The sequence below is a fragment of the Mastacembelus armatus genome, chromosome 14 (genome assembly GCF_900324485.2).
Source record: "Mastacembelus armatus chromosome 14, fMasArm1.2, whole genome shotgun sequence".
Lineage (NCBI taxonomy): Eukaryota > Metazoa > Chordata > Actinopteri > Synbranchiformes > Mastacembelidae > Mastacembelus > Mastacembelus armatus.
Genome location: NC_046646.1, coordinates 18,934,092 through 18,957,697, shown reverse-complemented (window position 1 = coordinate 18,957,697; position 23,606 = coordinate 18,934,092). Strand labels below are relative to the sequence as shown.

The 23,606-nt window shown below is 39.5% G+C and overlaps 3 protein-coding genes across 3 annotated transcripts; 2 read left to right on the top strand and 1 right to left on the bottom strand.

Moving 5' to 3' along the window:
* Positions 1-300: 300 nt before the first annotated feature.
* mettl27 (methyltransferase like 27) lies at positions 301-4,021 on the bottom strand. Its single transcript, XM_026327994.2, has 6 exons — positions 3,665-4,021; positions 3,463-3,587; positions 2,585-2,713; positions 2,285-2,420; positions 1,931-2,023; positions 301-1,808 (listed from the first exon to the last, which is right to left on the bottom strand). The coding sequence occupies exons 2-6, from the start codon at positions 3,574-3,576 to the stop codon at positions 1,603-1,605; spliced, it is 678 nt and encodes a 225-aa protein (XP_026183779.1). The 5' UTR covers positions 3,577-3,587; positions 3,665-4,021; the 3' UTR covers positions 301-1,602.
* A 3,248-nt stretch (positions 4,022-7,269) lies between these two features.
* LOC113142767 (ADP/ATP translocase 3-like) lies at positions 7,270-10,665 on the top strand. The gene is made up of 5 exons (XM_026327993.1): positions 7,270-8,159; positions 8,271-8,560; positions 9,545-10,031; positions 10,120-10,260; positions 10,453-10,665. Exons 2-5 carry the CDS (start codon positions 8,450-8,452, stop codon positions 10,608-10,610), a joined length of 897 nt encoding a protein of 298 aa, XP_026183778.1. The 5' UTR covers positions 7,270-8,159; positions 8,271-8,449; the 3' UTR covers positions 10,611-10,665.
* Positions 10,666-12,531: 1,866 nt separating this feature from the next.
* Positions 12,532-21,121, top strand: nf2b (NF2, moesin-ezrin-radixin like (MERLIN) tumor suppressor b). Its single transcript, XM_026327992.1, has 17 exons — positions 12,532-12,854; positions 13,045-13,159; positions 14,112-14,237; positions 14,593-14,715; positions 14,877-14,960; positions 15,369-15,437; positions 15,591-15,673; positions 15,789-15,864; positions 15,972-16,109; positions 16,255-16,329; positions 16,419-16,532; positions 16,647-16,769; positions 17,045-17,262; positions 17,845-17,947; positions 18,385-18,515; positions 18,604-18,772; positions 19,318-21,121. The coding sequence occupies exons 2-17, from the start codon at positions 13,070-13,072 to the stop codon at positions 19,363-19,365; spliced, it is 1,770 nt and encodes a 589-aa protein (XP_026183777.1). The 5' UTR covers positions 12,532-12,854; positions 13,045-13,069; the 3' UTR covers positions 19,366-21,121.
* Positions 21,122-23,606: the final 2,485 nt, after the last annotated feature.

Genomic DNA, 23,606 nt, shown 5'->3' with positions numbered 1-23,606 from the left:
TTTATAATTTCAGTTCACTGTCACTGTTCTCGTTAGTGTTGTTCGGTAATAGTCTGGTAATAATTAAGGGAGACAATAATCTTTTCTAGTTTCTTCTATTTAATCAGGTCAGGACCAACCAAAATGTGTTTTGTCTCCTGTGTTTTTACCTGTTTGGCCACCAATCCTGTACCACAGGCCACATGCAGCACAACAGACGTTTCACAGTCACAAGTGAAATGGAAGCAGTTGCTTTTTGCTGCTTGACTTGGACCATGGAAGTCTAAAACAGTCATATCCAAACAAACACCAAACCTCAAATGCTAGTTCTACTGGAAAGTATTAAGATTTTATTCAAAGTGACTGATTTACACTACAGGACTGCATCAACTTTACAAGGTTGAATAAGGCTAATATGCTAAGGCAGGGACAAACAACATATATTATTCATACATATACAATATAATCAAATAATGCTGAAAAATCGTTTACCTTTATACTTTCAGTAGCCTACATTTTGTGGCTGAAAGTTTTGTATTGCACTTAATGCAAACTGTAGTGGCTCCAGTCTATAACCTGAAATATTTCTGTTCAGTGCAGATGCCCAGAGGATGAGTCTAAATGACTTTGATGATCCACTGAGTTTTTCTGTATGGCCACCAAGAGGCTCAGATTTGTTTTTGTAATATTTAGTTGGGTGAAATATCAATTATTTGGTGGATTGTTGTTGAATCTGGTGTACATCTTTGAGTCACAGTTAGAAAAATTGACTTGAGATTTATGCAACATCCAAGTATCTGAATTTATAAAGTTCATGATTCCCATTCAACCGAATAACTAGCCTGTTTAATTAACGACCACTAGATATTAGTGCATTAAATGACAGTAAAGAGACATAACTTACATTATTTCATTTATTATATGGTTCTCATGTTTACTCAATAATTTCCTGTTAGGACAACTTCCACTTCCACAAAATTAATGTGTATCTGTAAAAATCTGAAGTGACTTAGGAGAATTTCAAAATGACACAGAAAGATTTAGCCATGAATACTTGAAGTCTCAAATTTCCATTATATCTGAATGTAGTTTCTTGACTAAGTCAACTGGGATTGGCTCCAGCCTCCCTAGTGGTATAGATCAGTGGATCCCAATCCTGGTCCTCAAGGCCCACTGCCCTGCTTGTTTTCCAACTATCGCTGCCATAACCACAGCTGATTACCTGGATCAAGTGTGTTCAGCCAATCAGAAACAGGAGGCACAGGGATAGTTGGAAAACAAGCAGGGCAGTGGGCCTTGAGGACCAGGATAGGGAACCACTGGTATAGATAATAGCGGGATGGAGGGTGAATGCAGCACATCTCAAACTTCAAACCTATAAGACTGAATTATTTGAATATTTTGTATCTTCTTGAATAATGCTGATTTGTACATTTCCTGGAGTGATGTTACATTTACTGCGATGGACTGGTGACCTGTCCAGGGTGTACCCCTGCCTTTCACCCGAGAGAGAGCTGGGATAGGCTCCAGCAGATCCCCATGACCCTGGCTTTCAGGAAAAAGCGGGTATAGAAAATGGATGGATGGATGGATGTTACATTTACATTGTTGTGCACTGAGCTATCACTGTAGCTTCTTATAGAGGTAAACTGCACCAGAAATGTAGCCATCCTCCTGCTCTGACACCGCTCTCTCCCAGTCTTCCACGTCAGTGACCTCTACACAACTCCACAGTCCCTCTTCCTTCATCTGCTTCAGCTCACGCTCCAGGTCGGCCTTGTATTCCACATTATCGTGGTTACTTCTGGTTGTCATGCAGACGTAGCCACCTAGAGGAAACAGGCAGCATGGTGGTATTGTTGCCTGAAATAAAACTCATGTGCTGCACAATGAGGAGATACTGAATGATGACCAATAATCAGAGCCGCAGCTGTGACAGCATCAGACCAACCTGGTTTGGCGGATTTGCATAACTCTCTGACCACACCAACTGGGACCTGACCAACACTCAGTGCTCCAACGATCACAACCACATCGAACGAATCTGCAGGGAAAAGGCGAAGAGGATTAAAATGAAACCATTTCACAGGTAATGCCTTCAACTCCAGCAACTACTGATAGTAATGCTAAAAGCTGATAATATTTAATTGTCACAATATCTTTTTTTTTTTTCAAAATAGGTTTTTAAAGTTGATCACAAAACGACTTGCAGTACTGATAATAAAACAACCAACATGTAATGAATCAACAACACAAGCAAGAAGTGACAGAGCAGTGGAAAAAAAAAAATAGCAACAATATTTACTGCACTGGGCAGGTAGCGGATCCTCTCCCAGCATGCACTGCTTCAGGTCCTGGTACGACCCGCTCTCTCTAGCCAAGTTCAACATAGCTTCGCTTCCATCGATACCCACAAAATGTCCAAATCCATGTCTCCTCATCTGTACGACAGAGTACAACAGAGTTGTACAACCAGTCGTACTGTCGACTCAATGTGCCAACTAAAAGTTTTGTTCAATTTGAGAATCATAAGAAACAGGAGGTCTTATTGTATTCATAGAAAAGACTTTGTCACTCTGAAAAGAAAAGAATTGTTTGTCTTTACCTGTTTGGCCACTAATCCTGTACCACAGGCCACATCCAACACGACAGCTGCTTCACGGTCACCAGTGAAATGGGAGGAGATGATGTTTGCTGCCAGACCTGGTGCACGGTAGTCCAGGACAGCCACATCCTATTCACACAGGTTTTGAAAAGTCACTTTTAGAACAGATGAAGACAGCAAACAAGAATCTGAACACATTTAGCGATATAATAATATCATGATTAACAGTGGAAAGTGTGATGTTTGTGGACTCTTTGGAATTAATGGCTTTTTTGCATCAATTTGTACTAAAATCTGATTCAGTCTGAATCTAAATAACAAGTATAAACAACCACAATGTGCTCAAGCTAATGAGACTCAGTTGTAATCATTCATGCCTTTATAAAACACACCAAATACACATTCATAGTTTTATGAGTTCAGAAACTATGTTTTCAGTGTTGTTGTGAGGTGTCAGGGTGCTCTTTGGCAAACTTCAGGAACACAATGAGGATTTTTTGGAGAGCAGCTTCCTCCGTGGCACCCTGCCAATGTGATAGTGTTTTTTAAACTAACCCACACCTCCAATCGTGATTCATTGACTCAGCTCCAGGTTTTCTATCTTCTGACCCTCATTAGCTTTTATTGATGTCATTTGCCACTTGCTTTTTCCAAACTACGCTTTGAATGTTTGTGTTTGAGTATGGATAAGAACAACACAGTGATTTGTGTGTTATTAGTTATAAGAGATTGGTCTGGGGTTCACTAACTGTATTTCTTCCATCAGCCACGCTTCACTTAAGAGGTTCTATAATATAAATGGACTAAAAAAAAACAAAAGAAAAAAAATACTGCTAATATTTTGCGGAATTGAAGTGTTGTCACTTGAATAATCTTACCTGATCATAGTTGTCTGCCCAGGAGTTGTAAAAGCTGACTTTTTCTCTTGGTGTGGTGCTTTTATGCGCTGATAAGATAACTGCTTTCACATTTTCAAATGTGTTAGCTGACATGATATAGAAACCTGTTAAAGGAAATAAGGAAGCTGAGACAATGTACTAATGTTATAGATTAACTATAGTGTTATAGGGGCACACCCACCGATGGAAAGCTTGAACCGCGGGCAGACATGTGGTTTCAGCCTTAAGATACAGGTCGGACCCGACTGGAAAGACAGGAAACTGCTACCTGCAGCTTTTTGATTTTTGTAACTACCCCTGCAGCCACTGACTGCTCTTGTCGTCTTTTCCGACGAGATGCAGTTGATCCAACAAGCCTACTAAGACAGGACCGAGGAAGTCCAGGTGTAGGGACGTTTAAAAGACCAGGAAACGACCAAACAGTGGTTTGCAATACTCACAGGCAGGGTTTTACAACTCTGGAAGGTTAATATGCCGCCAACACTTCTATCTTTCGAGAAGTAAACTGCGGAAATTTCGTGTGTCACCAGGAAACACCAGGAATGCGCACACGCATGTACGTGATTGGCCAGCGCAACGCCGTGCCCAATGACGTCACGTTGTGTAGCAGGAAAAAAAACTTTAATCAGATCTTTGACTTTATTATCAACCCACAAACAATTAAAACACAACATTACACAGGCATCGGTACAAAGAAAACAGGATATTTATTTTATGGGGCCTAATTGCGCAATGAAACGTGGAACGTCAAACCAGTCAACAATGAAATTCCATATCACATGAGATTAACCAGATAAACAACTAATCCAAGTGGAAAACATTTCTAAGAAACTACTGTCTTCTCCGTTGCACGTTTGTCCTCGTTGGACATGCCTGCATGATACTGTTGTATTTTTATTTTGAAGGACACTTTCTGTCACATGTCCTGTATCTCAGCAGCACTTCAGGCAATGTGACACTTACAGAAAACCATGACTTAAAGTACATTTACAAACCTGCAGTCTAATGAATATAGTGTTGTCTGTTTGTTGATACCACCATGTTGTCCATAGTGGTGGCAACATGATGTGGAAAGTCTGGAAATATTCTGCAATATGAGAGTAAGTAATCACTTTATTATTATAGGAAATGTTTTGTGGTAAACCCCCATTTTAGATGAAATATTTGGGATTCCGTGTAAAGATATATAATTATATTTAAGTTAGACTAATAATTTATATTTTTTTTATGGAGTCACAGCATCACATTATATGACAGCTATTGAAAAGATTAGATTAGATTAGATTAGATTCAACTTTATTGTCATTTAGCAGAGTACAGGTACAGAGCAAATGAAATGCAGTAGATATCCAACCAGAAGTGCAAAGAAGCATTAAGTACTAAGTGCAGGTAGAGTATGGTTGTGTAGACAGTAGAGATGAATAATGTACAGTGTATAGATAAATAAATACAGGTTTACCATATAACTAATATAACTAATATATATGTACAATATATTGCCCGGGTATATGGGCAGGCTATGGAATATTAAAAAAAAAAAAAAAAAAAAAAAAAAAAATATATATATATATATATATATATATATATATATATATATATATATATATAATGTATAGTATGGGGTGTTAGCAGTGCAAGTCCTGGGTGAAACAGTGTAGGAGTAATGTAAACTGATAAACAGTGCAATACAGTCAATGTAAACATGTAACAGTGCAAATAGTAAAATGTAAACAGGTTACTAGAAATAGCTTAAAGTGCAAATGCTAGACAGGAGGTGAAGTTTTGTTCAGCAGTGCTACAGCCTCTGGAAAGAAGCTGTACCTGAGCCTGCTGGTGCGGGAACGCAGGCTCCTGTATCGCCTGCCAGATGGGAGTAGGCTGAAAAGACCATGATTTGGGTGGGTGGCGTCCTTGACAATGGACTTGGCTTTGTTTGTACAGCGTTTATGATATGTGTCGTGGATGGAGGGGAGTTGGGAGCCAATAATCCTTTGAGCAGATTTCACTACTCTTTGCAGTGCCTTGCGATCAGCAGCGTTGCAGTTGCCGTGCCAAACAGAGATGCAGTTAGTGAGTATGCTCTCAGTGGTACAATGGTAGAAGTCTGTTAGAATCCTAGAGCATAGGTGAGCTTTCTTCAGGGTACGTAGGAAGTGAAGGCGCTGATGCGCCTTCTTCACCAGACTGGAGGAGTTGAGGGACCAGGAAAGATTTTCAGTGATGTGTACTCCAAGGAACTTAAAGCTAGACACACGTTCCACCTCAGCACCGCTGATGTGGAGGGGGATGTGTGCCCTGCTCTTGGCTCTCCTGAAATCCACAATGATCTCCTTGGTCTTCTGGATATTGAGTGCCAGGTTATTGTTTTTGCACAACAAAGCTAGTTGCTGAACCTCATCTCTATATGCTGTTTCATCCTCCTCTCTGATCAGGCCCACCACTGTGGTGTCATCTGCAAACTTGATTATAGCATTGGAGCCATAAACAGGGGCGCAGTCGTGGGTGAAGAGGGAGTAGAGCAGAGGGCTCAACACACAGCCCTGCGGCACGCCAGTGTTCAGGGTAATGGTGGAGGAGGAGAGGCATCCTATTTTAACAGTCTGGGGTCTGTTAGTGAGGAAGTCCATAATCCAGCTGCAAAGTGAGTTGCTGATGCCAAGCTGGCTGAGCTTGGAGATCAGCTTGGAGGGGATCACCGTGTTGAATGCTGAACTAAAGTCAATGAACAGCATTCTGACATATGTATTGGGACTGTCCAGGTGGGTGAGTGCCAGATGGAGCACTGTGGAGATGGCATCCTCTGTTGATCTGTTGCGTCGGTAGGCAAATTGATATGGGTCCAGTGTAGCAGGCAGACATGACTTCAGTTTGAAGAGGACCAGCCTCTCAAAACACTTTGCAATTATGGGTGTCAGTGCAACCGGGCGGAAGTCATTCAGTTCTTTGGCTGTAGACTTTTTAGGCACCGGAACAATAGTGGCAGATTTAAAACTGTGGGGGATTGTTAAGTGGGCCAGAGACATGTTAAAGATGTTGGTGAAGACACCAGCCAACTGCTCCGAGCAGGCTCGCAACACACGTCCGGGTACTCCATCAGGTCCAGCAGCTTTCCGAGCATTCACCCTGCCCAGAATGTCGCAGACCTCTGAGGTGGAAAATTGGAGTATGTCCTCATCTGGTGAAACGGCTGGCTTGAAGGCTGTCTCCTTGTTTTCCCGGTCAAATCGAGCATAAAAGTGGTTCAGCTTGTCTGGGAGGGAAGTAGAGGAGGGTAGGGGAGAGTTGCAGGGGGAATTGTTGGTGATTGTATGTAGGCCTTGCCACATACGCCGGGGGTCAGAGGAGTTGAAGTGCTCTTCAATCCTTTCCTTGTAGGAGTGTTTGGCCCTGGATATTCCTTTCCTCAGGTTGGATCTGGCTGAGCTGTACGCCTCCTGGTCTCCCGACCTGAAGGCTGCATCCCTAGCCTTGAGGAGAAGGCGAACTTCTTTGTTCATCCAGGGTTTCTGATTAGGGAATAGTTTCACTGTTTTATGTGTAGTCACTCCCTCTACACACTTGTTGATATAATCCAGGACAGAGTTGGTGTATGTGTGAATGTTTGTTTGGGAGTCCGTGGTGGCGTCGGAAGCAAACATATTCCAGTCAGTGTGCTGGAACAGTTGTTGTAGAGTGGAGTCTGCATCTTCCATCCAGACCTTAACAGCTTTTGTTGTTGGTTTCACACGTTTAATGACTGGAGTGTACTTAGGCAGGAGAAACAAAGAGAGGTGGTCGGACTGACCAAGGTGGGGGAGGGGTATGACTTTGTAGGCACCAGGCACATTAGTATAAACATGGTCCAAGGTTTTATTGTCTCTAGTGAAGCATGAGATGTTTTGGTGAAATTTAGGTTGAACAGTTTTTAGGTTGCAATGGTTAAAGTCCCCAGTGACAATAAAAGCCCCATCTGGGTGTTGAGTCTGAAGCTTGTTAATGGCAATGGAGAGTTCTTTCATTGCTGCTTTGCTATTTGCGTCAGGTGGTACATACACAGCGATAGCAACAATGCAGCTGAACTCACGTGGAAGGTAGAAGGGTCTGCATTTGATGGCTAAATATTCCAGTTCAGCAGAACAGTGGGTACTAACAGTGACGCAGTCCGTGCACCAAGTTTTGTTTACATAAATGCATAAACCGCCTCCCCTGCTCTTACCCGAAGCCTCTGCCGTCCTGTCCGCCCTGAAGACAGAACGGCCTTCTAGTTCAACCACGGAGGATGGGATGTCTTTGCTAAGCCAAGTTTCAGTGAAAAACATGATGTTACAGTCCATAAGTCTTTTCTGTGTGAGGGTCCAGATCTTAAGTTCGTCCAGCTTGTTCAACAAAGAACGCACGTTGGCAAGAAATATGCTGGGGAGTGCAGTTCGGTGTGGATTGAGCCTTAACCTAGCTCGCACTCCACCACGCTTACCCCGACGCTGTTTGCGGTCACGTCGCCGGCGGCGAGCATACCCGGTCGGGATAAGTTGTTCATCAGGTCGCGGCTGTCTGATCAACTCCGGGGGTAGATGGTCGAAGTTGAATGGATGATCCAAAACAAAGTTCTTGCAGCTTTTATGAATATCCAATAGTGTATATCTGTCGTAGGTACGGTTCGCTCGAATGTTTCGAGTGAGAACAAGTAGAATAGCCAGGTAAATAAACGCTAGATTGCAAAAGCAGATTTAAGAAGATTTATATCAAGTAAAAGAATCAAAATAAATATACACCGGCGATTAAAAGGGTAATTTATTGATGCTCCCTAGGTTAAGTGTGAGGTAAGCGTACTCCTATTGCAAACCCAATGTGAACCTGACACCTGCTGAGCTGCATCAGGATCAGCGGATGTCTGTGGAATATCCTACTTAAAGCCAAGTTTACTGCGGTGAGGAAGGTGTGAATAGTTACATTGTGTGTGAGGCAGCCACATCAACAACATCACATCATGAGTGAACAAACTGTTTCTTTCGCCAAGGATTTCTTGGCCGGTGGCATCTCTGCTATCATCGTTGAATCTGCCGTCGCCCCAGTCGAGAGAGCGAAGCTTATCCTCCAGGTAAAAAGTCTGGTTACATCTGCATTCTGATTGGTTAAAAGCTGTGGGCCAGTAACCAGACAGTTTAATGCTGTTTATTGATGCCTTTCTAAACATATCCACTAGAATTAAACTGCAGGTATAGATAGATAGATAGATAGATAGATAGATAGATTCGTTCTGCATTCATATTGTATTTAAGATAATGAATGTATGAACAGAATATTTGTTTGTGTTTTGTTTGTCAATAACACCTGTGTATCTGCTCTTTAATAATTGAAAGTGCAGTGTCACCAACAGGTTTCTGAGAAAGGGGTACATCTACTTGATGAAAGACCTTTGTGAAAGATGGTCTCATATATCATCCCTTATGTCTTAGAGATTCCTCCCATAGCTCAGAGATGATCTGTCTTTAAGGTGGAGGAGAAGGATGATTTGCAAATAAGTGAAATTGGCTATTAAATAACCCATTCATTGTTGGCATGCTTTTAGATAGAGTCTGTTAATAAAAATGTTTATAGATTTTAGTCATTTTGTTATTTGATTTTTGTTAGTTTTCAATATAGCCTATTTTAGTCCAGATTTAATTAGCAATGTTTTAGACTAGCTTAGTATCAACTATCACTTAAGGGAATGATTACATCTAAGTAAATTTACCTCCTCAGCCTGCCTATAGTGAAATCAAATCCCATGTTCTACTGGCAGAAAAAAATCAAATATCACTCTTGTAGTTTAACATTGAAACTTAACATTAATTTGAACAAACAGCAGGATATTTATTCTGTTTAATCCATTTCTGTTGAACATTAAGCTAAAAGCTGGAATATCTTCTTGTGTATTGTATTTCATTCCTCTATTGTGGTGTGTTGTGTGCATAATGAGCTGCTAAGAACAAATTGCCCCTAGTGGGATTGTAAGAGTTGTTTGTATTGTATTATGGATGTTATATGTTTAACAGTTATTTAGCTTCCCTCTTTTAAACGTCTTTCGTTTTCCTTATTCCAGGTGCAGCATGCCAGTAAGCAGATCACCGTAGATAAGCAGTACAAGGGTTTCATCGACTGTATTGTCCGTATCCCCAGGGAGCAAGGAGTCCTTTCTTTCTGGAGAGGTAATCTTGCCAATGTGATCAGATATTTTCCTACCCAGGCCCTCAACTTTGCCTTCAAGGACAAATACAAGCAGATTTTCCTTAGTGGCACTGACAGTCGGACCCAGTTTTGGAGGTACTTTGCTGGTAACCTGGCCTCAGGTGGTGCTGCCGGAGCCACCTCTCTCTGTTTCGTGTACCCCCTTGACTTCGCTCGTACCCGCCTGGCTGCTGATGTGGGAAAGAATATAGCTCAAAGAGAGTTTACTGGTCTGCGAGACTGTCTGGTGAAGATCATTAAGTCTGATGGCCTGAGAGGTTTGTACCAGGGCTTCAGTGTGTCTTTGCAAGGTATCATCATCTACAGGGCTGCATACTTTGGCATCTATGACACAGCTAAGGGTACGTTGAGTTTTACATCTTGTGACACATATTATTTCTTCTAAAACACTGAAAATCAGTTGTATAGTCTTTATTTGTGTCTTTATAGGTATGCTTTCAGATCCCAAGAACATCCATATATTGGTGAGCTGGATGATTGCACAGACTGTGACAGTTGTTGCTGGTCTGATCTCATACCCCTTCGATACTGTTCGTAGACGTATGATGATGCAGTCTGGACGCAAAGAAGGTTAGTTTATTTGCAATAATGGAAAGCTTTACAGCACAATAGTCATATAATTTGGAAAAGACATTATAGACAGTATAGACTCTTGGTTATGGAGTTGATCTTAAACACAAAAGTGTTTTTTCATGCCCTGATTGTATAAGTTTTATTTCTCCCTGCTTTTTCTAACTTATGCATTTTTCTTACCATCCTCAGGTGACATCATATACCATGGGACTATTGACTGCTGGCGTAAGATGGCACGCAATGAGGGTCGCAAAGCCTTTTTTAACGGGGCCTATTCCAACGTGCTCAGAAGCCTGGGCAGTGCCTTCGTGCTGGTATTGTTTGATGAGCTAAAGAAAATCATGTAAATCTTCACGCTGTCACGTTGCTGTGCAGTTTTGTGAATTTAAACTTTATATATATATATATGGATGCTGTAATCTGCCATATTTATGGTAATAAATTTTATGAATTCACACCATCTTTCCTGTTAATGAAACCTGTCAGTTCACGTTCACTAGGTTTGTATGGTGTCAGCTCAAATACATTTATTCTGGGGAACAAACTAAACCATTGATGTCAACTGTCTCCTTTACTGTCATAGCTTGAGATGAGCACTTACTGGAAAATGAAATGCACAAACTGGATTTCGCCCAAGTACTAAATTTAATCATGCTTATCTCCTCCTGAGCCTTCCTGGTTTGACCATGGTCACTAGCATTGTAAAGTAGAACAGCTAAGTTTCAGTGCCTTTGAACATGAGTTGAGACACCTGCAGACAATTTTGTGCTTATAAATTATTGTTATAAAAGTTATCGACCTTACTAAAATTTTAGTTGTGTTTCTATGAAACAGTAAATTTAAATGAGTTAAAGCAGTGCAGTTCAGTTACAGCAAGTATATATATATTAAAAGCACCATGTTGCTTCGACATTAGAAAACAATATGAATCAATCTGAATTTATTTGTAAACCATTTGCCAGTGATAGAAGTCACACAAAGCGCTGAGCAACAACAAACAGTAGAATAAAAAAAATAATATCCCAATGGAAAGAAATGTTTGTATAAATCCATCTGATAAATGTATCCATCCATTATCTATACCCGCTTATTCCTAACCAGGGTCACAGGGATCTGCTGGAGCCTATGCCAGCTCTCTTTCAGGTGGAAGGCAGGGGTACACCCTGGACAGGTCATCAGTCCATCACAGGGCCACATAGAGAAAAACAACCTCACACACTCACACTCACTCCTATGGGCAATTTAGAGTCACCAATCAACCTGACATACATGTTTTTGGACTGTGGGAGGAATCCAACACAAGCACGGAGAGAACATGCAAACTCCACACAGAAAGGTCCCTGACAGTTTGCAAACCCAGAACCTTCTTGCAATGAGGCAAGAAGGTATAATATTTAATATAATATTTATAATATATTTATATATGTAATATTTAGATGTAGAACATCTTATTTAGAAATTACCAATTTTTTAAAAGTTTATGAAAGCACCAGAGTTTAAGCAAGAAAGAGTAGTTGAAAGTGTCTAATGATGATGGAAGAAAATAAAATAAATACATGCAAATGTGATAAACTGACAAATATCAAATATATAATTTTCAGTGACTAATATATTTACTGTCTGTGGCCATGTATACACATATACAGTATATATAATTTTTATATATACTATTATATATATACTTTATATAGTTTTTTTCATCTAGTTTCCTAATAAATTGGCTCAGCCTGCCATTCCCAAACATAATGAAACATTAGACATTTCTGCACACTGGTTATAATGACAACTCTTCTTTTTTTGCCAAAAAACAGAAGCCTGACAGACAAGACTGAATTACACCACCCATTTCTATACACAAGGTCAAAAATAATATGACTCTGCTTCTGTCCTTTTGATTACACCCATAATCCCAGTCCCTTTTGAAAGGTAACTCTAATTCTGACAACCAAAAAAGCTGAAAAAAGATACTGAATCAAGGTTACAGATGCACAGACATTTTGTTTTTAGCATAATAAAAAGAAAATAAGGCCTATGTTTGGAAAACACTTTATCAAAGTTGTCACTAAAAATTAACTTTCTGCACTGTTTAGAGGAGCAGATACTACCAGAGGACTATAAACCAAAGCACACCCAAGCCCAGGCTTAACCCAAGGTTGAAATTCAATATTTTCGACGACCCATAAACGTTGCATCCGTGGTTGTCTGCACATGCGCAGTAACACGTTCCCAAGCTGCTGTTCCTATTCCCACCTGTAGAGCGACTGGGAGTCAAAACAAAAATCTTCTGGAAAGTCCTTCTGACTTTTTAACAGCAAGCTAACCAGCTAAAGCACGTAGCTACCTGTAGCGTTAGCAAAGTTGTTTCCAGGTGTTGTCAGAAACTGCGTTAAAACACACAAAGCCCGCTCGTTGGAGGCATTTTATCATGGAGGTCTCGCAAAAGTTCCGCTGTTTCTCCAACTTGTTTTGGTCCGTTTTCGTGGCTTAACTGGAGCCTGTTTATCACCTAGCTTAGCTTTGGTCTCCCCAGCAAAGAGCCCAGCCTCCTGTGAGCCTTGTTGGACGGCTGAAGTTTGCAACTTTGCTCCCTGGTAATGGGCCTCGTCTTTGTTTTCAAATGCATGTTGAGTTTAACAAAGAAGTAACGCGGGGTTTCTTCTGTAAAACATCTTTAGCATTAAATTCTTAGCGCCTGATAGCACATTTCCACAAACATGACCCTGTAACGTTTAGTTAAGTGCCAGAAAGGTGTCATTAAAAAACTTTTTTTTTATTTTCCAGGTTTTTCTGACAGCAGACCCTCAAAATGTCTATCCTTGGATTAAAGAAGAAGCAGCCAAAGACTTTTAAAGTCAAAGTTGTCACCATGGATGCAGAGATGGAGTTTAGTTGTGAGGTATGGATCTATTTATTCAACATGTGAGCTTGAAATGAAGCATTTGCATGTATACATTTCCATTTACAACCATTTACTCACATGAAATGAGTCATTTCAGATGCATGTACAAGCAGGTTTGTCATGTAACCTGAAATATTCATGCTCATTCATATGGTACTGTGCTAAAGTTATGTGGCACTAACAGTTAAATGAGGATATTTTAACCCTCCTGTTGTCTTTGGGTCAATTTGACTCATTTTCAAAAAAACAATGGGTAAATTTGACCCGGGAGGACAAAAGGTGTGCAGTAAATTTGAAGACAATACGATACACCTTTTGTCCTCCTTCTGTTTTGACTGCTTATAAAGCATGAGGTATAAAATGATCACCAATTTTATTGTTTCACCTTTTTAGTGAACTTGTTTCCAACCTATTACCATATATTTCACACTTATAGTAGGAGTGACATGGAGGATCCATGTCTGCTGCAAGTTAGGACAACATACCTACTGAAATATATGATAAACTGCCTGAAGGCATCACTCATTATTTCCTCCAGGAAACTTCATCAGACACTCTAGGCTGTGCAGATCCAGATACATCTCGTTTTGTGGTTGAGATAGTAGGTGATAAACTCTGTAGCCATACTAATTAAATATATGTCTTTTGGTATGTGAAATAGTGCTTCTGCTTTTCCTTTGAAGGTTAATGTTTTATCTCATAAAAGTGTATTAATTTTTTATGATGTTAGTAGAGGTGGTCTTTTTTCAGTCAAGGGCCGCCTTGGCTATAAAACACCACAGTAAATGCTGTCAGTAAATCAGCCACATCACAACTTTACCATCAATTTAAAAGTAATGTTCTTATGCTTGAAATACTTTTATAAATAAAATTAGAGCAGCTGCAACCAAACACATTAACTTTCAGCATCTCACTGGTGTCTTTTGGTGTCGCTGTCTGTGTTTCTCAGGTAAAGTGGAAAGGTAAAGACTTGTTTGACCTGGTGTGTCGCACTGTTGGTCTGAGGGAGACCTGGTTCTTTGGACTCAGGTACACAGTAAAGGACACTTACGCCTGGCTGAAACCAGAGAAACGGGTCAGTATAGTAGGATGCAGATTTATATATTAGCCATAATTTAAAATGGCAATTCTGGATTATAAAGCATGCAGAAAATTGTTATTTTTCATAAGCAGTTCATTGTTCATGATTTCTCTATTAAACTATCAAACTAGTTTTTTTATTTTATAGAACGTATCAATTGAAAAATGACAGTCTTTAATTTATATAAATGTAATTTAATTGCTGCTATTTAATTACCTCTTAATCAATAAATCGATGTCTTGCTCGTAACTAATGGCACAACAGTCTGGCTTTTGTGAGTCTTGTCTAAAAATTGCATTATTGTGCGCTTTTCCTGTACTCTTTTTCTTTTATGGATTTATTCACCAAGGTCTTGGACCAGGAGGTTCCCAAGGACTCTCCCATAACATTTCATTTTCTGGCTAAATTCTTCCCAGAAAAAGTAGAAGAAGAACTGGTCCAAGAAATTACTCAACACCTTTTCTTCTTGCAGGTAGCTTGAAAGATTTCTTGCCATATGGCCTTTTCCATGGTCTTTTTAGTACAAACATATTTTACTTTTACATATGGATAAGATGCTTTTCTTAGTAAACTGACTAGAAAAACTTCTGCCTGGTTCAGTACATGTTCATACATGTCTTCAAACTCATTTAGGTGAAAAAACAGATATTAGATGAAGAAATATTCTGTTCCCCGGAAGCCTCCGTTCTGCTGGCATCATATGCTGTCCAGGCCAAGGTAAGAGAGCTGTGTCTAAGGCAAAATCACTTCTTAATGTCATTTAGATTTGTGTTGCACCTACTATGCTTGTCTTACCTGTCTGTTAAACAATTTAGTCCATTGAAGTCAGGCAGGAATTCAGAGTTACTGCTATATGCAAATACATTTAATGCATTAATATGGATAACTGAGCAGCAGAAACAAGTTGTAAACACACTAATGTATCACCTTTTAAGTTTCTTATTGGATGTAACACATCCCATCAGTTACAGAGAAACATTGTTGTTCATTTATCCACCTCAGGATTTATATTGTGCAACATTTTACTTTGAGTTAGAGCTATGTATGCTTTAATCATTTCTTTCTGCAGCATTAACATCCACATCTCTCTCCCTCTTTTTTCTCTTTCTCCTGTCTCAATCACAGTATGGGGACTATGATCCAAACTTTCACAAGCCAGGCTTCCTGGCACAAGATGAGCTTTTGCCAAAAAGAGTAAGTGTAGTGCACTTTTGAGCTTCCAACAAAATAAGTTGTAAAAGGTTAAACACACGTAGTAATTGTCTTTTAGGTGCTTTGCAAGTATGTGTATGAATGTGAACAATATATAATTGTTTATGTATTTGTGATCCTGTGGGTGTTTCCCAGGTCCTGATGCAATATCAAATGACAGCGGACATGTGGGAGGAGAAAATCACAGCTTGGTACGCAGAACACAGAGGCATCGCCAGGTAGAACTGACCTAGGAGAGCAACTGAAATCCAGCAGGAAAAGAAAAATTTTTTTTTTTTTTTTAGATTCTGTGTCCTTGTTTAATATGCCTTTATTTTTACATCATCCATACAGAGATGAGGCTGAGATGGAATACCTAAAAATTGCTCAAGATCTTGAAATGTATGGTGTCAGCTACTTTGCCATTACTGTGAGTGTGTATTATTGTCTTGTATATTTTGCATGGTTGTATGAAAAATGCATCATTAGTGTTACTACCATGGTGGTTCAGTGTCTGTTTTACACATCACATGACAGCAAAATAAGAGGGACACAGACCTGCTGCTTGGAGTAGATGCTCAGGGTCTTCACATCTACAGCCCCAACAGCAAACTAAATCCTAACAAGTCCTTTCCTTGGAGCGGCATCCGCAATATCTCTTACAGTGAAAAGGAGGTAAATGCATGTAATGGCTTTACACTTCTGAAATCAAACTGTATTGTTGTAAAAGTGTCAAAGAAGCCCATGTTTTGAAACACTGCTAAAAGACTGTGCCAGTAGTGCTGAAGTGCTGAAACGTTTTAACCTTCACATGTTGCAGTTCACAATAAAACCCCTGGACAAGAAGAAAGATGTTTTCAAGTTCTACTCATCTCAGCTGCGTGTCAACAAGCTGGTTGGTTCACTTGTCTACCTGTAAATGTTCAGCTATAAAAACAGTTGATGATGAAACAAGACATTGTGGTTCATGTCCCCTGTCTACAGATCCTGCAGTTGTGCATCGGTAACCATGATCTGTTCATGAGGAGGAGGAAGGTGGACTCTATTGAAGTGCAGCAGATGAAGGCTCAAGCTAAGGAGGAGAAGGCACGTAAAAAGGTCAGCACTGAGCAACGAGAGTAACAAATAGGATGTACACGTTAAAATTAGTTTTAGTAGTGTGATAATGAATGATCATCTAAACTATATTTGTGTTTCTTCACCTACTTCTAGATGGACCGTCAAATACTGGCACGGGAAAAACAGATGAGGGAGAAAGCAGAAAGAGCGAAAGAAGAGATGGAACGAAGACTTTTCCAGTTGCAGGACGAGGCACGACTGGCAAATGAGGCACTGGTGAGAGCTTCAACCATTTACATGGGATAATGAACTCTTCCAAACCTCTTTATAAGCACCTGATTGTGTCATAAGCTTTACATTCCTGTTGTTTATTGCATGACAAAAATAGTGATACAAATAATTAAAAAAAAAACAATAAAGCATTAAAGCAAATGATGTTGTTTATGTAGCAGAGCCTAATTCTTCCATCATGCTGTGCTCTAAACCCATCAACATTTATCATATATTCATTAGTAAAATGTTTTCTAAATGTTACAATGCGTTTTCCCCAGCTGCGATCAGAGGAGACAGCCGACCTGCTGGCAGAGAAGGCCCAGATTGCGGAAGAGGAGGCCAAGCTGTTGGCCCACAAGGCCGCAGAAGCTGAGCAGGAGAGGCAGCGGTTAGAGGTCACTGCCATGAAGACCAAGGAGGAGAAAAGACTGATGGAGCAGAAGATGAGGGAGGCTGAACAGCTGGCTGTCAAATTGGTGGAGCAGTCTGAGAGGAGGTCTGGAATCATCTTGACAAGTGTTGATTAAAGCATTTGTTTGAGTTAATCATTATTGCATTGGCCCAAATATAAGACAACAGTTTTTTTTCTAGAAATGTGGTTTGAAAAGTGGGAGCAATAGAGAGTTAGACAATTACATGTTCACGTCTTCAGATGCTTTTTCTTTTTTTGATTTGACAGAGTTCTAGTGGTATTTAGAGTGTTACACTATAGAGTGTGTTTCAAGTCTGTAAGTGATTTTATTTCAGAATTATTCAGCCCTTAAAGTACTTTGTTAGTCTAGTTTAACCTGTAAGAAATCCTGAAGGCTGGTGGAACATGTTTTGCTCTAATGGGGGTACTAAATTCTCCAACCAAGCAAAAATGAGTTCATAGGGTCTCCTGATGTTGTCACTGCAGAAATTAGTAAGAGAAAATCTGTTAGACTTTTTTTAAGCTAAATGAGGATTGGTCTGCAAAGGTCTGGTCATCTCACATCTTTGACCCCACTCTCCCACATAATGTGATTGTACTTCATGATTTTCCTCCAGTGAGTGTATTTTTAAAATATATTCTTACTAACCAAACCTGTGTTTTCAGGTTGAAGGAGGCAGATCACCTGAAACAGGACCTGACCGAGGCAAAGGATGCTGAGCGGAGAGCCAAACAGAAGCTGCTGGAGATCACCAAAACAACATACCCTGTATGCTGATGCTTATACTGCTGCTTATTTGCTCTTTATAGTTCAGTAACTTTTAAAACAAATATCAGGTGCTTTAAAGGTGATTTATGATCTTATATACTTTTCTAGTATTAATCATCAATCTGTGATGTTTAGTGCATTTGACCAATTTTTCACTGAAAACTGTTTATCCAGAGAACTGCAACACCAGTGAGCACTGCCATCAACTGTTTTATTTTAGGATGGATTTAGTTAGAGAAGAATAATCCACTTCTATTTTTTTGTTGACAGGGTCAAAATGTAGCAACAGGACCTGACTTGCTGGTTCATTAAATTGAGCTTTATGTCACTTTTATTTTTTGCCGGTGTGTCAGCAGATAGTCCTGCAGTAGTGGTAAAGGCCCTTTACCTCTTATGAGTGTATCGACTTACTTGACATGTGCTTGCCTGTTTTCCAGCTTATCGCAGCTTATTCTACTCCGCCTGCTCCTCCTGAAGCAGCTGACTGTAGCTATGAATCGGCATCTAGCCCCCTTGACTTTAAGGACTCAGACATGAAAAGGCTGTCAATGGAGATCGAGAGAGAGAGGTGGGGAGGAGTTTAAATCTCCTGCAACATTTTAGAGAGACAGTTCGTGATCTGCGTGTTTATATCTTACAATGCATTATTGATACAGGCTGGAATACATGGAGAAGAGTAAACACCTTCAGGATCAGCTGAAGGAGCTGAAGTCAGAGATCGAGTCTCTGAAGCTGGAGGAGCAGCAGCAGCAGGCCAGCCTTTACAGTGTCCACAGTGAGGCGAGGGGTTACATACAGGATCCTGTCTACATACCTCACAGCAATGTATGTATAATCACCTTACCAGATCTTTTTCTTATTAATGTTATTCGTTGTCTGAAAGAATCTTAGTGACTAACCCAGTGAATCCAGCTTGTGGCCAAGAATACTATATAAGTGTTTTCCCTCTGTCTATCCAGTTATTTTGCAACTTGTATACCAGAACTACACACATTCTCCTCCTCTCTTTAATATACAGATATCTGCTTTGTGTTGAAAACCTTTGAAGACATAACCTAAAGGCTAAAAACTCACACTATTTCAAACTGCATAACTAAGTAAGACCAAAGACATGTATGGAACTAACTTGTACTAAAAATATCAGCATATACCATGTCTATGTGACTGTTCATAAAGACAAAAGTCAGCAAAAACAACCACCAGTTTAAAGGTGTGCACACACAACACAGTAGTTAGGAAAGTACATTGCATTAATACATTAGTACAGTAATTGCACACATACTTGTCTTTCATTTTCTAATCACACAATGATTTCATTGCACTGATTTAGGCCACCTTCTCTCTCTAACTGCTCCCCATTTGTTTTGCAGCGCAACTCGGCATACATGTCTCAGATGGCCTTCTTTGAAGAAGTGTGAGCCCAGCCCGGCACAATGAGGAAAGAAGGCACCAGCAGTTGTGACTCTGGATATGTTTTTTTTTCTTTTTTTACATGACTGAAATAGACTGACACATACACACACCACTTTAAACTTTAAAAAGATTAAATTTCTCCAGAACAACAAGCAGCCACTAGTTTGGCTGTCTGACGTGCTAAGTTGTACTGTTTGCTACACTACAGCACAGTCCACATTTTTTTTTAATATATAACAAACAATGTGTGCCATGTTTCTAACACACATTCAGAATGTGGTGCTGAATATGTTTTTTTGTGATGTTTTAAGGGAAGCTTAACTGAAAGACAGGCGAGTATAAAATAATATTAATGCCGTAAGAACATTTTGGGACAGGAGTTAAAAAGTAGTCACAAACCAGCATTAGTTAAAGTTCGTGCATCACTTGTAATTTGGTGAAATTTAGCTATTGATATCATGAGGAATTGGTAATGTAGAAATACTGAAGTACTTTAAAGAAACCCACATGCCTACATTTCTGACGGTACCTGTAGCTTTGGAGCTTTGAATGTAGCTTTGAACACTGAAAATATACTGAAGATAAAATCTTACCAGTGATATGCAGTATGAAAATTAACATTGTGATCTTATTTATTAAAGCAGTAATTTCAACTCAAAGGTTCAGAATTGACAAGCAGACATGGGCAGGGATAGTGTCTCCATGTGATACTACCCTGCCTGTTAAATTAGGTGTTTAATCTCTGTTTTGGATTGTATTGTTTTGTTTTTTTTCATTTTGCATCTGAATTGCCTTTATTGCAGTACTGCAGCAACAGTTTCTAATGCCTCATAATGGTAGTTAATAGAAATGCAATATACTGTTACAAACTTGAGCTCTGCCATTTCAAGTTTTTATATTTTGTTGTCTATTGACTATTTTGACATTCATTGAACTTTATTTTTTACTATTAGAATTTGAGTTGGTATCATAGTGCTCAAGTGTCTTAGCAGTAGGGTCTCTTAAGTTTGAAGCTGATTTCATACCCTGAGTGATTTACAAAATAGCTGAATGATAACTTTCCTATTTTTTTGCCTTCCCTCAGCCCATGTACTTCTCAGGGTTAGTGTTGGAGACAATCACTGCAGGTAGAATCTTGTTGTGTTTTTCCCCTGAGATACATAGTGTGGAATCCATTAATGTTTACCTTCTTACTGAGCAGAACTGCAAGAACCTTTACTCTACAGTCCCCATTACATCCTCAGAAAGCGGAAGGCTGGATGCCAAATCTCTAGCCAGAGATTCTCCACGTTTATCTGAACTGACCTGTTAGATTGACTTCATCACAGTGTAACAGCCATAAGTAATTGGACCATTATTGCACTCATGAATGGATTAACCTTAGTTACTTGTCTGGTTTTAGTACATACTATAGTGTCTGATGTCCAGTTTTAAATGTCCCTCTTCTCAACACATCACTCCAGTGCTTCAGTTTGCATCTTTACCATATTTATTTGTGCCTTAAGTAACACCACCATGAACATTTTCCTTATGTTTGTTATTGTGAGGGGATTTTATTGTTATTTAATGTTCATTTTATTTTTCTATAATGGGATTTTTTCTGGCAAATTCAAGTCGATCTGTTTCACTGTTCTATGTCAGGGGATGGGGTTTTCTTTTGAGTGATGAAAATGTTGCAAATTTTCATGAACAAGAAAGTTGTTAATTTGTAACTTCAGATTATTTAGTGTATGTCATTTCATTACAACACTGGTTACACAAGTCTTTCTGTTTTTCCTATGTTTTCACATAGATAATTATACCATTATTCTTGTTTTGTAAAGTGATAATTCCATCATTGCCACACAATCACCTAAATATGGTGTTTTATTTGTATTTGAGCATATAATACAAATATTTTCAATTTGGCTGCATAGGTAGTTTGATATCTTATTGGTTGATGGCGGCTATGATTTAACTAAATAACTGTCTTTCTCAATTGACGTTCCTTTCTCAGGTTCAGTCAAACTATCAAAGCTTGCTTTGCCAAAAAACATCTTTGAACTAATTGTTCAACCTGAGTTCAGTGAACTCACAATGCAGCACTGAAATTTATTTTTCATTTAAAAACGATTGTGTGTAAGTCTTGTCAACTAAATTAGAAAATGACTAGCTGAAGCTTTTGAAGTTATGAGTTTTCATGTGTATTTTTTGCAACTACATGATTGTTTCAGTATATGCTAGTGATGATGACAAATACATTATATTTAACTACATTTTGTGATGCCAAAAAAAAAAAAAAAAAGATAATGCAGTTGCAGTGGCTGAAAGGCTTTTAGAGAGAAAATAGACACTGTGTTTTAGCAAATATATGGATATGTTTGTTTTGTTTGTTTGTTTTTTTTTTTGTTAGGTACAGTCTGGCGATGCCATTTCATCTAATTGTTTGGATGCCACACACTGTTGTGATATATGAAAATCTTCTGTGGAACTCCAGTGAGCTATGACCTGATCTCGCTGTGGAAAAAGCCACACCACCAGACTCTGGTGTCTCCTGGTGAAGGACTCTGGATCTTAAAGCGCTATACAGAAAGAGTTTGGCACCAAGTTCAAAGAAAAGGACAAGAGAAGGAGTTTGACAAGAAGGACAAGAAGTTGCAAGAAAAAGAAAATCTCACTGTGCCACAAAGTCAACGAGATGAAACATTGCTTTGGCAGAACTGTCACTGAGTTTAATACAGACTCAGACATCCGGTGGTTTGTCAGGTAGAAGGGGGCAACTGCTGAGTTTAAATCACTGCAGGATGACTACAAGAAGATGTGCTACATCCTCCAGGAAAAGGATGAGGTGATCACTAGTGCCAGCACTGAAATGATGGCACATTTTTGATTGTAGCCAAGTTCAAAACTATTGAGACAGACAGCTACCAGACTGAGACAGTGGAAAACAAAATCCAAAACTCTGGAGGAACAAACTTTGGAAAAAAAAAATTTGAAAAGAAGATGAAAGCAGACAGCAGTACCATCCTTTTTCTAACCCCTCTCCCATTCATCTCTACCTTTTCCCTTATGTCTAGCTAGTGTACTTGTATGGCTATCTGAGCCCTGACCTCTGAAAATAGTTCAGTCAACTAAATAGCCCTTTCAACCAAGCTGAGGTTTCAGTATTTGTTTACCACCAGGGGGCACAAGAGAACAGAGGTAATTTCTCAGCATCCATTCATCATCTAGGTCACTTTTCCAGTGTTAGGGTTGCAGGGGGACTGCAGCTGATCCCAGCTGACAGTGGGCGAGAGGCAGGGTACACCCTGGATGCTGGATGGATCACCAGTTTATCACAAGGCTGACACATAAGGATGGATAAACACTCACATCTCAGCGATCAGGGAATTAAGAGTTATCATTTAAGCTTCATGCTTGGAATGTGAGAAAAATAGACATAACACAGAAAATCCCATGCAGACACAGGAGTACATGCCAACTCCACACAGAAATGCCCTGGGTCAGTGCTAATCACACCCAGGCCTCAATAATTGAATATAAGCTTTAAATATAAATCACAACTGCCTGTAGCAGCTTGCATTGTCTCACCAGCACAGATCATATTGAATTATTTGAGCCTTATCCTGTTCCAAGTGTGAAACAAAAACACTCCCTCCTATTTGTTCAGCCAGCTGAGGTTCGGAGAGTATGTAACACAGGACACCTCTACCACTGCATCTCAATGAAGACATTTAAGTGGATGGTGAAGGTTGTTCTGGTTTTTCTGTTGCCCTGCAGGTCAGGGGCTCAGAGGGAGAGAGCAAAGTTTGATGAAATAACTTGAAATAGTTGCTGAAGGTCAAGGCATGAGCCAATGATAATTAAGCAGGAAATTGCATTTCCTGGTGATGGACCCCTGATTTATCTAATTAAGGCTACAAGACAGGGCCCCTAGTTTAGGTCATAGCCCATCCTAGCTGATTGATTGTTAGTAAACAAATCTACAAATAATTAAATCATGTGCAAATAAATGATGAGTACTGAGATTTCTGTGGCCACAGGGTGTCTGACTACAGCTCCAGACCATAGTCCACCCTGTCTCCTCTGTTATATGTTTTTTTTTTTAAACTATGACCACAATATTTCCCTTAAACATAGTTAATACGTTAATCAATTTAAAAACTTAAATTCTTACCCACGCAGGATTCAACTGAGAGGAAATAGATGTTTGTTAAGGTGTGAGAACTTGGAAAGTGAAAGTTAAAAGGTAGTTTGGAGACAGAGA